Source organism: Oncorhynchus kisutch, unplaced genomic scaffold (genome assembly GCF_002021735.2).
Source record: "Oncorhynchus kisutch isolate 150728-3 unplaced genomic scaffold, Okis_V2 scaffold3219, whole genome shotgun sequence".
Classification (NCBI taxonomy): Eukaryota; Metazoa; Chordata; class Actinopteri; order Salmoniformes; family Salmonidae; genus Oncorhynchus; species Oncorhynchus kisutch.
In genome coordinates this window covers 19,348-33,560 of record NW_022265164.1, presented here as the reverse complement: position 1 = coordinate 33,560, position 14,213 = coordinate 19,348, and the positions used below count along the sequence as shown (strand labels likewise).

General features: G+C 38.1%; 1 protein-coding gene across 1 annotated transcript; it reads left to right on the top strand.

Annotated features, from left to right (window-relative positions):
- The first annotated feature begins 994 nt into the window (after positions 1-994).
- On the top strand, positions 995-12,160 carry LOC116371435 (zinc finger protein 239-like). Its single transcript, XM_031820305.1, has 2 exons — positions 995-1,230; positions 10,610-12,160. The coding sequence occupies exons 1-2, from the start codon at positions 1,110-1,112 to the stop codon at positions 11,569-11,571; spliced, it is 1,083 nt and encodes a 360-aa protein (XP_031676165.1). The 5' UTR covers positions 995-1,109; the 3' UTR covers positions 11,572-12,160.
- Positions 12,161-14,213: the final 2,053 nt, after the last annotated feature.

Genomic DNA, 14,213 nt, shown 5'->3' with positions numbered 1-14,213 from the left:
TCTGACAAAGGCTCCCTCTGCTTTCAGTTTATACAGATCATCCAACTGGTGTTGTAGCTCAAACAGATTTGTCCTCCTCTGAGAGCCTTTCAACAGACTTTGGAACGAGACAGGTGATCTTTGGAATTATACTTTCTTCTTCAACTCTCCTCGTCTTGCCAAGAATATTCCCATATATTCTTAAATATTTTCCAACCTCATATTTAAAAGGCTGCTAGGATATGAACACAGTAGCACAGAATAGATCCATATGACTTTGAGAAATAGTGCATTGTGGGAAGTTTAGAAGATACCCTGGAAATAAGTTAAGAAATAGGTAATAATGCAAAAACATAACTGTTTTTTCTTAATTGGTAACCAAAGCGTGACGACAACTAAGTTACTAAGTCTTTAACCACACAGTGTTGTTACATTGGTGAGTAAAAACCCATGCTTCCTACCCTTTAACATTTTGTCTGAAAATAAAATATACATTTTCTCTCAACTGCGTTACCCACTCCAGTCAGCAGATGGCGGTCTGAGACTTTAAGGAAATGCTGCTGGTGTGACGTATAATGTAGTGGACGGAAAGCTTCTTTCAACAGCAGCAACAGTTAGTCAGACACCTCGGTAGCTTGATAGACAAAATAGACGAGCCAATAAACCGCTTTAGACGCTTTCGTGTATATTAGCCGCTGTGTTTTAAACACACTTCTGTCGTCTAGCGCTAGTTAGTTATCCGATTTAATTTCCTATTTATGGTGTTGTTGTTCTTGGTCAGCTAGCGGGCTGGTTAAGTTAGCATTAGCCTAAGCTAGCTAACATCCCCGACCATGAGTTCACTAAGCTACTCTCCTCCTGCTAAAGAAGAGGACGTCTCCTGTTCGGAGAAAGATGCTCTCGTCAAAGAGGAGAAGGAAGAGAAAGATGTTACAATACAAAAACAAGTAGAGGGTGAGACTGTTACCGTGAAAGAAGAAGAGAAAGACGTTTCAGTGAAAGAAGAGGAAGACGCGTTCAGAGTGAAAGAGGAGGAGGATGTTACAGTAAAAGAAGAGGAGGAAGAGAAAGAGGGGGGTGCCGTTTTTGGAGTGAAAGAGGAGGAGGAAGAGGTGACTGTCACATCTAAAATGGAGGAGGAAACTGGATATCTGGGCCCGGTTTCCCAAACGCATCTTATGTCATCCAATGGTTCTAACGATGAACTCAACCGTAAGATGGTTTTGAGAAACCGTTCCCTGATTAACACTAGTAAGTACTGTCTTAAAATCAGAGGCACAAACTCTGCAGTTGTTGAACTGATGTTTGGTGTTAAAGGGGAAATCTGTAGTTTCTACATCCATGTTTGGACTTTTAAATGATTTATTTACAGCCATTGATTCTTGAAGAATATAACGCATGCCTCATGAGCTGAGTTCAACTGTTGTACCCCATCAGAACCCCAAATAAGCTTGTTTTACTCCAATGTTTAGAAACAATGTAAACCAACACTGTATAGCCTCAACATGGTTAAAACTATAGTGTTGATATCATGGATGGTCAGTCCTTGTATCCATAGTCTGTCAATGAATTTGAGAGTAGTTACATTTCCCATCATCTTATTACCAAAACAGTGGTGGAATGACAGATTTGTTATTGTTTAAACTGCATATTGGTTGATTGATTGTGTAGCTTTTTTAATGGGACAACCTAGGATATAAACAGCAACAAAATGCCAGCCATGAGTCACTGGACCCAGGTTTGAGTTCAGCTCAGGGCTCCCCCTGATTTCACTACACAATGAATACAAGGACTGGCCATCCATGATGTCATAAAATAGTTTAACCAGTTTTCTAGGCTATATAGTATATTCTAGAATTCATCCATGATGTCATAATGATAATTTAACCAGTTTTCTAGGATATATAGTATATTCTAGAATTAATTCATATGTAACGGATGTGAAACTGCTAGCTAGTTAGCGGTGGTGCGCGCTACATAGCGTTTCAATCGGTGACGTCACTTGCTCTGAGACCTTGAAGTAGTGGTTCCCCTTGCCCTGCAAGGGACGCGGCTTTTGTGGAGCGATGGGTAACGATGCTTCGTGGGTGACTGTTGTTGATGTGTGCAGAGGGTCCCTGGTTCGCACCCGGGTATGGGCGAGGGGACGGTCTGAAGTTATACTGTTGCATATAGTATATTCTAGAATTCATCCGTGAGGTCATAATGATCGTTTAACCAGGTTTCTAGAATATATAGTATATTCTAGAATTCATTCATGAGGTCATAATGAGAGTTTTAACCTACTTTTGAAGCTATACAGTGTTTGTTTACAAACAGTGGCATCATACAGGCACTGTTATATTATAGGTTTCTGATGGGGTGAGACAGTTGAAACATGAATCGTTTATAAGCTCTATTCTTCAGGAATCAGTGGTGATATATTATATGGGTTTTTCTATAGCTACCAGTGTAGGTTTACCTGTGGTGGTCAAATTGTTAGAGCTGTTGATAAGTCATTGTGTAATATTCAGCCAATTGTTTTAGGGTTGACCGTAGTCTACTGGTCGATTGTTCTGTCGATGGGCTGTTTTGTTCACTGTGATTTATTTTTGTAGAAGAGTCGCAAATACTCTATATATTCAACATTTTGTGGACACACCTTCAAATTAGAGCTCTTACTTTAAATGTAGCACCATCATGGGATGCAACCTTTCCAACAAGTCAGTTTGTCAAATTTCTGCCCTGTTAGAGCTGCCTCGGGTCAACTGTAAGTGCTGTTATTGTGAAGTGGAAAACTCTAGGAGCAACAACGGCTCAGCCGCTAAGTGGTAGGCCACACAAGCTCACAGAGCGGGACCGCCATGTGCTCAAGGGCATTCCAAACTGCCTGTGGAAGCAACGTCAGCACAAGAACTGTTTGTCGTGAGCATCATGAAATGGGTTTCCATGGCCCAGCAGTCTCACACAAGCCTAAGATCACCATGCGCAATACCAAACGTCGGCTTGGTGTAAAGCTCGCCGCCATTGCACTCTGGAGCAGTGGAAACACGAGTTCTCTGGAGTGATGACTCCCATCTGGCAGATGCCCGGACAACACTACCTGTCAATGCACAGTGCCAACTGTAAAGTTTGGTGGAAGAGGAATAATGATCTGGGGCTGTTTTTTCATGGTTCGGGCCCCTTAGTTCCAGCGAAGGGAAATGTTAACACTACATCATACAATGACATTCTAGAATATTCTGTGCTTCCAACAGTTTGGGGAAGACTCTTTCCTGTAGTGCTACAGCATATAGTGACGTTGTAGATGATTCTGTACTTCCAACTTTGTGGTAACAGTTTGGGGAACAGTTTGGCTCTTTCCTGTTGCAGCACGACAATGCCCCTGTGCCTAAAGCGAAGTCCAAACAGAAGTGGTTTGTCGAGATCGGTTTGGAAGAACTTGACTTGCATGCACAGAGCCCTGACCTCAACCCCATCGAACACCCTAGGGATACATTGGTTTTAGCTTAATTGTTTAAGAAAATTAAGGAGAGAGCAAACCGCTACTTAATTAGGACAATAATAAGCCTAACTGTTGAATATGCCTGGCAGTATAAATCAGTAGCAGTCAAAAGTTTGGACACACCTACTCATTCAAGGCTTTTTCTTTATTTGGACTATTTCCTACATTGTGAAATAATAGTGACGTCATCAAAACTATAAAATAACACATATGGAATCATGTAGTAACCAAAAAAGTGTTAAACAAACCAAAATGTATTTTATATTTCAGATTCTTCAAATAGCCACCCTTTGCCTTGATGACAGCTTTGCACACTCTTGGCATTCTCTCAACCAGCTTCATGAGGTAGTCACCTGGAATGCATTTCAATTAACTTCTCTGTGATATGTGGGACGCTCGCGTTCCACCTCGACAACAGCCAGTGAAATTGCAGGGCGCCAAATTCCTCAAACATACAAGTGTTATACACCATTTTAAAGATAAACTTCTTGTTAATCCAACCACAGTGTCCGATTTAAAAAAGGCTTTACGGCGAAAGCATACATTGTGATTATCTGAGGACAGCGCCTAGTCACAAAAAAACATACAGCCATTTTCCAGACAAAGAGAGGAGTCACAAAAAGCAGAAATAGAGATAAAATTAATCACTAACCTTTGATTATCTTCATCAGATGGCACTCATAGGACTTCATGTTACACAATACATGTATGTTTTGTTTGATAAAGTTAATATTTATATCCAAAAATCTCAATTTACATTGGCGCGTTATGTTCTGTAATGTTTTGCCTCCAAATCGTCCGGTGATTTTGCAGAGAGCCACGTCAATTTACAGAAATTCTCATCATAAACGCTGATGAAAGATACAAGTGATATACATAGAATTAAAGATAAACTTCTCCTTAATGCCACCGCTGTGTCAGATTTTTAAAAAGCTTTACGGCAAAAGCACACCATGCGATTATCTGACTACAGCGCTCAGCCACCAAAACAAGCCATACAGATACCCGCCATGTTGTGGAGTCAACAAAATGTAGAAATAGCATTATAAATATTGACTTACCTTTGATGATCTTCATCGGAATGCACTCCCAGGAATCACAGTTCCACAATAAATGTTTGTTTTGTTCAATAAAGTCCATACTTATCTCCAAATACCTCCTTTTTGTTCTCGCGTTTAGTTCACTATTCCAAATGCACTAGGCGCGGGCTAGTCCAGACGAAAAGTCAAAAAAGTTCCATTACCGTTCGTAGAAAGATGTCAAACGATGTATATAATCAATCTTTAGGATGATTTTATCATAAATCTTCAATAATATTCCAACTGGACAATTCCTTTGTCTTTAGAAATGAAAAGGAACTGAGCTTGCGAGACTTAGCTCAAGGCTTTCTGCCAGACACCTGGTTGAAACAGCTCTTATTTGCTCCCCCTTCACAGTAGAGGCCTGAAACAATGTTCTAAAGACTGTTGACATCTAGTGGAAGCTGTAGTAAGTGCAATATGACCCCATTTACACTGAAAATCGGATAGGCAATCACTTGAAAAACTACAAACCTCAGATTTCCCACTTCCTGGTTGGATTTGTTTCAGGTTTTCTCCTGCCATATGAGTTATGTTATACTCACAGACATCATTCAAACAGTTTTAGAAATTCAGAGTGTTTTCTTTCCAAATCTACCATACCCTACCTTCTGGGCCTGAGTAGCAGGCAGTTTACTCTGGGTACACTTTTCATCCAGATGTGATAAATACTGCCCCCTATCCCAAATAAGTTTTAACAGGTGTTCCTTGTTAAGTTCATTTGTGGAATTTCTTTCCTCCTTAATGTGTTTGAGCCAATCACTTGTGTTGTGAAAAGGTAGGGGTGATATAGCCCTATTTTGTAAAAGACCAAGTCCATATTATGGCAGGAACAGCTCAAATAAGCAAAGAGAAATGACAGTCCGTCATTACTTTAAGACATGAAGGTCAGTCAATCTGGAAAATTTTGCAAAAACCATTGAGCTATGATGAAACTGGCTCTCATGAGGAACGCCACAGGAAAGGAAGACCCAGAGTTACCTCTGTTGCTGTAGAGGATAAGTTCATTAAAGTTACCAGGCTCAGAAATGGGCAAATAACTGCACCTCAGATTTCAGCCCAAATAAATGTTTCAGAGTTCAAGTAACAGACACATCTCAACATCAACTGTTCAGAGGAGACTGTGTAAAATCAGGCCTTCATGGTCAAATTGCTGAAAATAAACCACTACTAAAGGACACCAATAACAAGAAGAAGAGACTTACTTGGGCCAAGAAACACAAGCAATGGACATTAGACCAGTGGAAATCTGTCCTTTGGTCTGATGAGTACAAATTTCAGATTTTTGGTTCCGCGGTGTCTTTGTGAGATGCAGATTAGGTGAATGGATGATCTCCGCATCTGTGGTTCCCACTGTGAAGCATGGAGGAGGAGGTGTGATGGAATGCGGGTGCTTTGCTGTTGACACTGCTGGTGATTTATTTTGAATTCAAGGCACACTTAACAGCATGGCTACCACAGCAATGCACCATCCCATCTGGCTTGCGCTTAGTGGGACTATCATTTGTTTTTCAAAAGGACAATGACCCCAAAAACACCTCCAGGCTGTGTAAGGGCTATTTGACCAGGAAGGAGAGTGATGGAGTGCTGCGTTAGATGACCTGGCCTCCATAATCACCCGACCTCAACGCAATTGAGATGGTTTGGGATGAGTTGGACCGCTGAGTGAAGGAAAAGCAGCCAACAAGTGCTCAGCATATGTGGGAACAGTCGCTAAGATAATAAAAAATACCTATTTTTGATACAGCATTTGTCAGCTTGAATGCTAACGCTCATTGACAGGCTGGTAGCAAAGCTAACCAAAGAGCATTTTACTCAAACATGATATTAAGCAGGACATTCAAACGAGCCTGTGAAATGCGCTCATAGGCAACCTGTAAAATGGAGGCTGTTTTTGCTGTCAGACTATGGGAACTCCCCAGAGTTTTCTCCCCATGGTGGTGAATTAGTGAATAGACACCAGAGCTTAATGTGAGTTTCCTTGAGTAGCACTCCTGATCTTGCTCTGATAACGTGTGGTAATATTCGGAATCATTGTGAAAAACGAAGATCTTCGCTCAACATTTCTGCCAACACAGATATACTACAACGAGAGAACAGATATACTGCAACTAGATAACAGATATACTGCAACTAGAGAACAGATATACTGCAACTAGAGAACAGATATACTGCAACTAGAACTAGATAACAGATATACTAGAACTAGATAACAGATATACTGCAACTAGAACTAGAGAACAGATATACTGCAACTAGATAACAGATATACTGCAACTAGATAACAGATATACTGCAACTAGAGAACAGATATACTGCAACTAGATAACAGATATACTGCAACTAGAGAACAGATATACTGCAACTAGAGAACAGATATACTGCAACTAGAACTAGATAACAGATATACTACAACTAGATAACAGATATACTGCAACTAGAACTAGATAACAGATATACTGCAACTAGATAACAGATATACTGCAACTAGATAACAGATATACTGCAACTAGATAACAGATATACTGCAACTAGATAACAGATATACTGCAACTAGAACTAGATAACAGATATACTGCAACTAGATAACAGATATACTGCAACTAGAGAACAGATATACTGCAACTAGAACTAGATAACAGATATACTGCAACTAGAACTAGATAACAGATATACTGCAACTAGATAACAGATATACTGCAACTAGATAACAGATATACTGCAACTAGAACTAGATAACAGATATACTGCAACTAGAACTAGATAACAGATATACTACAACTAGAGAACAGATATACTGCAACTAGAACTAGAGAACAGATATACTGCAACTAGATAACAGATATACTGCAACTAGATAACAGATATACTGCAACTAGAGAACAGATATACTGCAACTAGAGAACAGATATACTGCAACTAGAGAACAGATATACTGCAACTAGAGAACAGATATACTGCAACTAGAGAACAGATATACTGCAACTAGAACTAGAGAACAGATATACTGCAACTAGAGAACAGATATACTGCAACTAGAACTAGATAACAGATATACTGCAACTAGATAACAGATATACTGCAACTAGATAACAGATATACTGCAACTAGATAACAGATATACTGCAACTAGATAACAGATATACTGCAACTAGATAACAGATATACTGCAACTAGATAACAGATATACTGCAACTAGATAACAGATATACTGCAACTAGATAACAGATATACTGCAACTAGAGAACAGATATACTGCAACTAGAGAACAGATATACTGCAACTAGAGAACAGATATACTACAACTAGAACTAGAGAACAGATATACTGCAACTAGAACTAGAGAACAGATATACTGCAACTAGAACTAGATAACAGATATACTGCAACTAGATAACAGATATACTGCAACTGGATAACAGATATACTGCAACTGGATAACAGATATACTGCAACTACAACTGGATAACAGATATACTGCAACTAGAGAACAGATATACTGCAACTAGAGAACAGATATACTGCAACTAGAGAACAGATATACTGCAACTAGAACTAGATAACAGATATACTGCAACTGGATAACAGATATACTGCAACTAGAGAACAGATATACTGCAACTAGAGAACAGATATACTGCAACTAGAGAACAGATATACTGCAACTAGAACTAGATAACAGATATACTGCAACTAGATAACAGATATACTGCAACTGGATAACAGATATACTGCAACTAGAGAACAGATATACTGCAACTAGAGAACAGATATACTGCAACTAGAGAACAGATATACTGCAACTAGAGAACAGATATACTGCAACTAGATAACAGATATACTGCAACTAGATAACAGATATACTGCAACTAGAGAACAGATATACTGCAACTAGATAACAGATATACTGCAACTAGAGAACAGATATACTGCAACTAGAGAACAGATATACTGCAACTAGAGAACAGATATACTGCAACTAGAGAACAGATATACTGCAACTAGAGAACAGATATACTGCAACTAGAACTAGATAACAGATATACTGCAACTAGATAACAGATATACTGCAACTAGAGAACAGATATACTGCAACTAGAGAACAGATATACTGCAACTAGATAACAGATATACTGCAACTAGATAACAGATATACTGCAACTAGAGAACAGATATACTGCAACTAGAGAACAGATATACTGCAACTAGATAACAGATATACTGCAACTAGATAACAGATATACTGCAACTAGAGAACAGATATACTGCAACTAGAGAACAGATATACTGCAACTACAACTGGATAACAGATATACTGCAACTAGATAACAGATATACTGCAACTAGATAACAGATATACTGCAACTACAACTGGATAACAGATATACTGCAACTAGATAACAGATATACTGCAACTAGATAACAGATATACTGCAACTACAACTGGATAACAGATATACTGCAACTAGAGAACAGATATACTGCAACTAGAACTAGATAACAGATATACTGCAACTAGATAACAGATATACTGCAACTAGATAACAGATATACTGCAACTAGAGAACAGATATACTGCAACTAGAGAACAGATATACTACAACTAGAACTAGATAACATATATACTGCAACTGGATAACAGATATACTACAACTAGAGAACAGATATACTGCAACTAGATAACAGATATACTGCAACTACAACTAGAGAACAGATATACTGCAACTAGATAACAGATATACTGCAACTAGATAACAGATATACTGCAACTAGAGAACAGATATACTGCAACTAGAGAACAGATATACTGCAACTACAACTAGAGAACAGATATACTGCAACTGGATAACAGATATACTGCAACTAGAACTAGATAACAGATATACTGCAACTAGATAACAGATATACTGCAACTAGAACTAGAGAACAGATATACTGCAACTAGAGAACAGATATACTGCAACTAGAACTAGATAACAGATATACTGCAACTAGAGAACAGATATACTGCAACTAGAGAACAGATATACTGCAACTAGATGACAGATATACTGCAACTAGATAACAGATATACTGCAACTACAACTGGATAACAGATATACTGCAACTAGAGAACAGATATACTGCAACTAGAGAACAGATATACTGCAACTAGAACTAGATAACAGATATACTGCAACTAGAGAACAGATATATTGCAACTAGAGAACAGATATACTGCAACTAGAGAACAGATATACTGCAACTAGATAACAGATATACTGCAACTAGATAACAGATATACTGCAACTGGATAACAGATATACTGCAACTAGATAACAGATATACTGCAACTAGATAACAGATATACTGCAACTAGATAACAGATATACTGCAACTAGATAACAGATATACTGCAACTAGATAACAGATATACTGCAACTAGATAACAGATATACTGCAACTAGAACTAGATAACAGATATACTGCAACTAGATAACAGATATACTGCAACTAGATAACAGATATACTGCAACTAGAGAACAGATATACTGCAACTAGAACTAGATAACAGATATACTGCAACTACAACTAGATAACAGATATACTGCAACTGGATAACAGATATACTGCAACTAGAGAACAGATATACTGCAACTAGACAACAGTTATACTACAACTAGATAACAGATATACTGCAACTACAACTAGACAACAGTTATACTGCAACTAGACAACAGTTATACTGCAACTACAACTAGACAACAGTTATACTGCAACTAGATAACAGATATACTGCAACTACAACTAGACAACAGTTATACTGCATATTGGGGACCAAGAGTCGTCTGCTTAGGTTTTCAACAACTGTAATATCTTATTTCTACAATCATCCACTTTACTACTGTGAAATAATATGACTAAATATGACTGTTGTTGCTCACTTGACTTAAGAAAATAGTCAGTTTGCTTTTAAACATTCATTACAGATGTAAAATTCATGGGCATCACCTTTTAGCTCAAATAAACAGTGGATTTCTGCTGTTGTGGGCCTTTAACCATCTGTCTGACTTTGTTGTTCACACAGGAGAGAGACCTGACTATCGGGGATCATCTGGAGAGCCTCAACAACATCATGAAACTGACGAGGCAGAGGAGAGTCCCCCCAGATCAGAACACCTCAAGAAACACCAGCGGAAACCCACAAGGAAGAAACTTCACCGCTGCTCTGACTGTGGGAAGAGATTCACCTCTTCAACAGACCTTAAAAGACATCAGAGAATCCATACAGGAGAGAAACCTTATAGCTGTGATTGGTGTGGGAAGAGTTTTACTACATCTAGCCAGCTGACTATACACCAGAGAATACACACAGGAGAGAAACCTTACCACTGCTCTGACTGTGGAACAAGTTTTGTTTCTTCCCAATATTTAAAATCACACAAGAGAACACACACAATAGCGAAACCTTACCACTGCTCTGACTGTGGAAAGAGTTTTGTTTCTTCACAATATTTAAAATCACACCAGAAAACACACACAGGAGAGAAGCCTTATAGCTGTGATCAATGTGGGAAGAGTTTTAGTCACTCAAGCAACCTGATGGTACATTTGAGAACGCACACAGGAGCGAAACCTTATAACTGTGATCAATGTGGGAAGAGTTTTACTTCATCTAGTCAGCTGACTATACACAAGAGAACACACACAGGAGATAAACCTTACCACTGCTCTGACTGTGGAAAGAGTTTTGTTTCTTCACAATATTTAAAATCACACCAGAAAACACACAAAGGAGAGAAGCCTTATAGCTGTGATCAATGTGGGAGGAGTTTTACTCACTCAAGCAACATGATATCACACCAGAGAACACACACAGGAGCGAAACCTTGTGGCTGTAATCAATGTGGGAAGAGGTTTACTCAGCCAAACATCCTGATAGCCCACCAGAGAACACACACAGGAGAGAAACTTTATAGCTGTGATCAATGTGGGAAGAGTTACTCTGGTAAAAGAGCTCTGATGAAACATCAGAAAATACATACATGAAGGAGTTGTTTCATGATATCAATGAAATAATGTCACAATGTAGAATGTTTTAACATTGTAGTAGGAGTGTTCTAATGATGTCACAATGTAGAATGCTTTAACATTGTAGTAGGAGTATTTTAATGATGTCACAATGTAGAATGCTTTAACATTGTAGTAGGAGTGTTCTAATGATGTCACAATGTAGAATGCTTTAACATTGTAGTAGGAGTGTTCTAATGATGTCACAATGTAGAATGCTTTAACATTGTAGTAGGAGTGTTCTAATGATGTCACAATGTAGAACCCTAAACGTTTGTCCCCAGTTCTGTTGATTTCAGCATGATATGGATATTAGCCTCATTGAGAAAAGCACAGGCTCTGAATTGAAAGAGTAGTATTTATATGATTAACATAAACACAAATAAAGCACAAATAAAGTGTAGCGTTTCATTTCCCGCGTTGGCGACCTACTTGAATCAAACTGCAACACTTTAAATGTAGCGAGCTGTTTTCTACAAATGTACCTCTAAATAGTGATGTACACATTATTCCCACATTCCGTGTGGTGTTTGAGCTGTTACTTTTAACGGGACCTCATCTCTCCCCTCTCGCGCAATTGATTTCAACGTGATATGATATGAGTGATGACGAATAAGTGTTGCGTTCCTTTGTTTAGCGACCCTACATTTAAATGCATCACTCCAACGTCTCTCCAAAATGTAGCTGACTGTCTTCTGCAGGTTGTCCTCTAACCAGTGAGGTAAAAGATATCTCCCATTTCCATGTGTTTTTTTGTTGTCAGTTTCAACAGCACGTACAACCTAATTTCCCCCCTAATCGATTTCAGTGATTTTATTGCTACTTGTCAAAACAACATTGTTTCTGGTGCTTGTGCAGTTTATAAGGAGCTTGTTTAAGTAATATTTTAATAATAGTTTGTTTTAAAGTAATAGTAATATGATTATTGTGGCAGATGTTTGTGTAAATAAACATTTTATGTTTAGGTTTTCAATATATCACAAACCATTTCTGCATATTGGTTATTGATTTGGACACGTTAAAACTGTTTTGATATTGGGGCTATCCCACCTAGGAAAATGTTGAAAAAGAAGACTATGCCCGACATCCAATCTACGTTCGGTTGTTGAAAATACTTATTTTTCAGGTCATTGTTTCAATGACTTCAAAGCAACTTAATTTCAACGTACTTGCAGTCTATGCATATGGATGCAGTTTTTAAAAAATGAACTTAGACTATCTTATGAATAATTTTATTAACAATTAACAGTTTTATTAACAATCTTACATCACTCCAGTATTTCTTTACAACATTCAAATGCTAATTGTCTTTGTTCCACTACTGAAGAAGCATGTCTCAAATCACCTCATATTTCAAATATTCAGCCTGACAACAGATTTACACGTTAAAATTGTTTTGACATTGGGGCTATCCCACCTAGCAAAATGTTGTTGAAAAGATGTTGAAAATAAGACTATGCCCGACGTCCAATCTACGTTCGGTTTTGGTTGAAAGTCGAAAAAACTTTTTTCAGGTGATCGTTTCAATGAAAACAAAACAACTCCATTCCAACGTACTTGCTGCCTATACATATGGGTGCAGTATAATTTAAAAAAAACTTGAACCATCTTGTGAACAATTTTTTTAAACAATCATACATCACTCCAATATTTACACACAGTATTTCTTTACAGCATTCAAGTGCTAATTGTCTTTATTCCACTACTGAAGAAGCATGACTCAAATCACCTCGTATTTCAAACATTCAGCCTGACAACAGATACATGTTTAATTATTCCATGACTCACTATTCAGTTCATTATCTCCAATACATAAGGCTGGAGAGATTTAGACCGGTCACCCAACAACAGGATAGCATTTCCATGGGAACGGAGAGGAGTTGTGTGGAGATAAGCAGCTCCAACACCAGGGTAGTGTCCATTAAGCTCTCGTCGGCCCCAAAATCCAGAAGCACCTGGAGAGATTTAGATCGGTCACCCAACAACAGGATAGATTTTTTACATGTATTTTATTTAACCTTTATTTAACCAGGTAGGCTAGTTGAGAACACCTTTATTTAACCAGGTAGGCTAGTTGAGAACACCTTTATTTAACCAGGTAGGCTAGTTGAGAACACCTTTATTTAACCAGGTAGGCTAGTTGAGAACACCTTTATTTAACCAGGTAGGCAAGTTGAGAACACCTTTATTTAACCAGGTAGGCTAGTTGAGAACACCTTTATTTAACCAGGTAGGCTAGTTGAGAACACCTTTATTTAACCAGGTAGGCAAGTTGAGAACGAGTTCTCATTTGCAATTGCGACCTGGCCAAGATAAAGCAAAGCAATGTGACACATACAACAACACATAGTTACACATGGAATAAACAAAACATACAGTCAATAATACAGTAGAAAAAAGAAAACAAAAAATCTATATACAGTGAGTGCAAATTAGGTCAAATAAGGGAGTTTTAAGGCAATAAATAGTGCAGATGAGGTAAGAAAAGGGAATAAATAGGCCATGGTGGCGAAGTAATTACAATATAGCAATTAAACACTGGAATGGTAGATGTGCAGAAGATGAATGTGCAAGTAGAGATACTGGGGTGCAAAGGAGCAAGGTAAATAAATACAGTATGG

Coding starts and splice junctions, on each gene's coding strand:
- LOC116371435 (XM_031820305.1), top strand. CDS start 1,110: ATGGAGGAGGAAACTGGATATCTGGGCCCGGTTTCCCAAACGCATCTT. Junction 1,231..10,609: donor CCGTTCCCTGATTAACACTA/GTAAGTACTGTC, acceptor TTGTTCACACAG/GAGAGAGACCTGACTATCGG.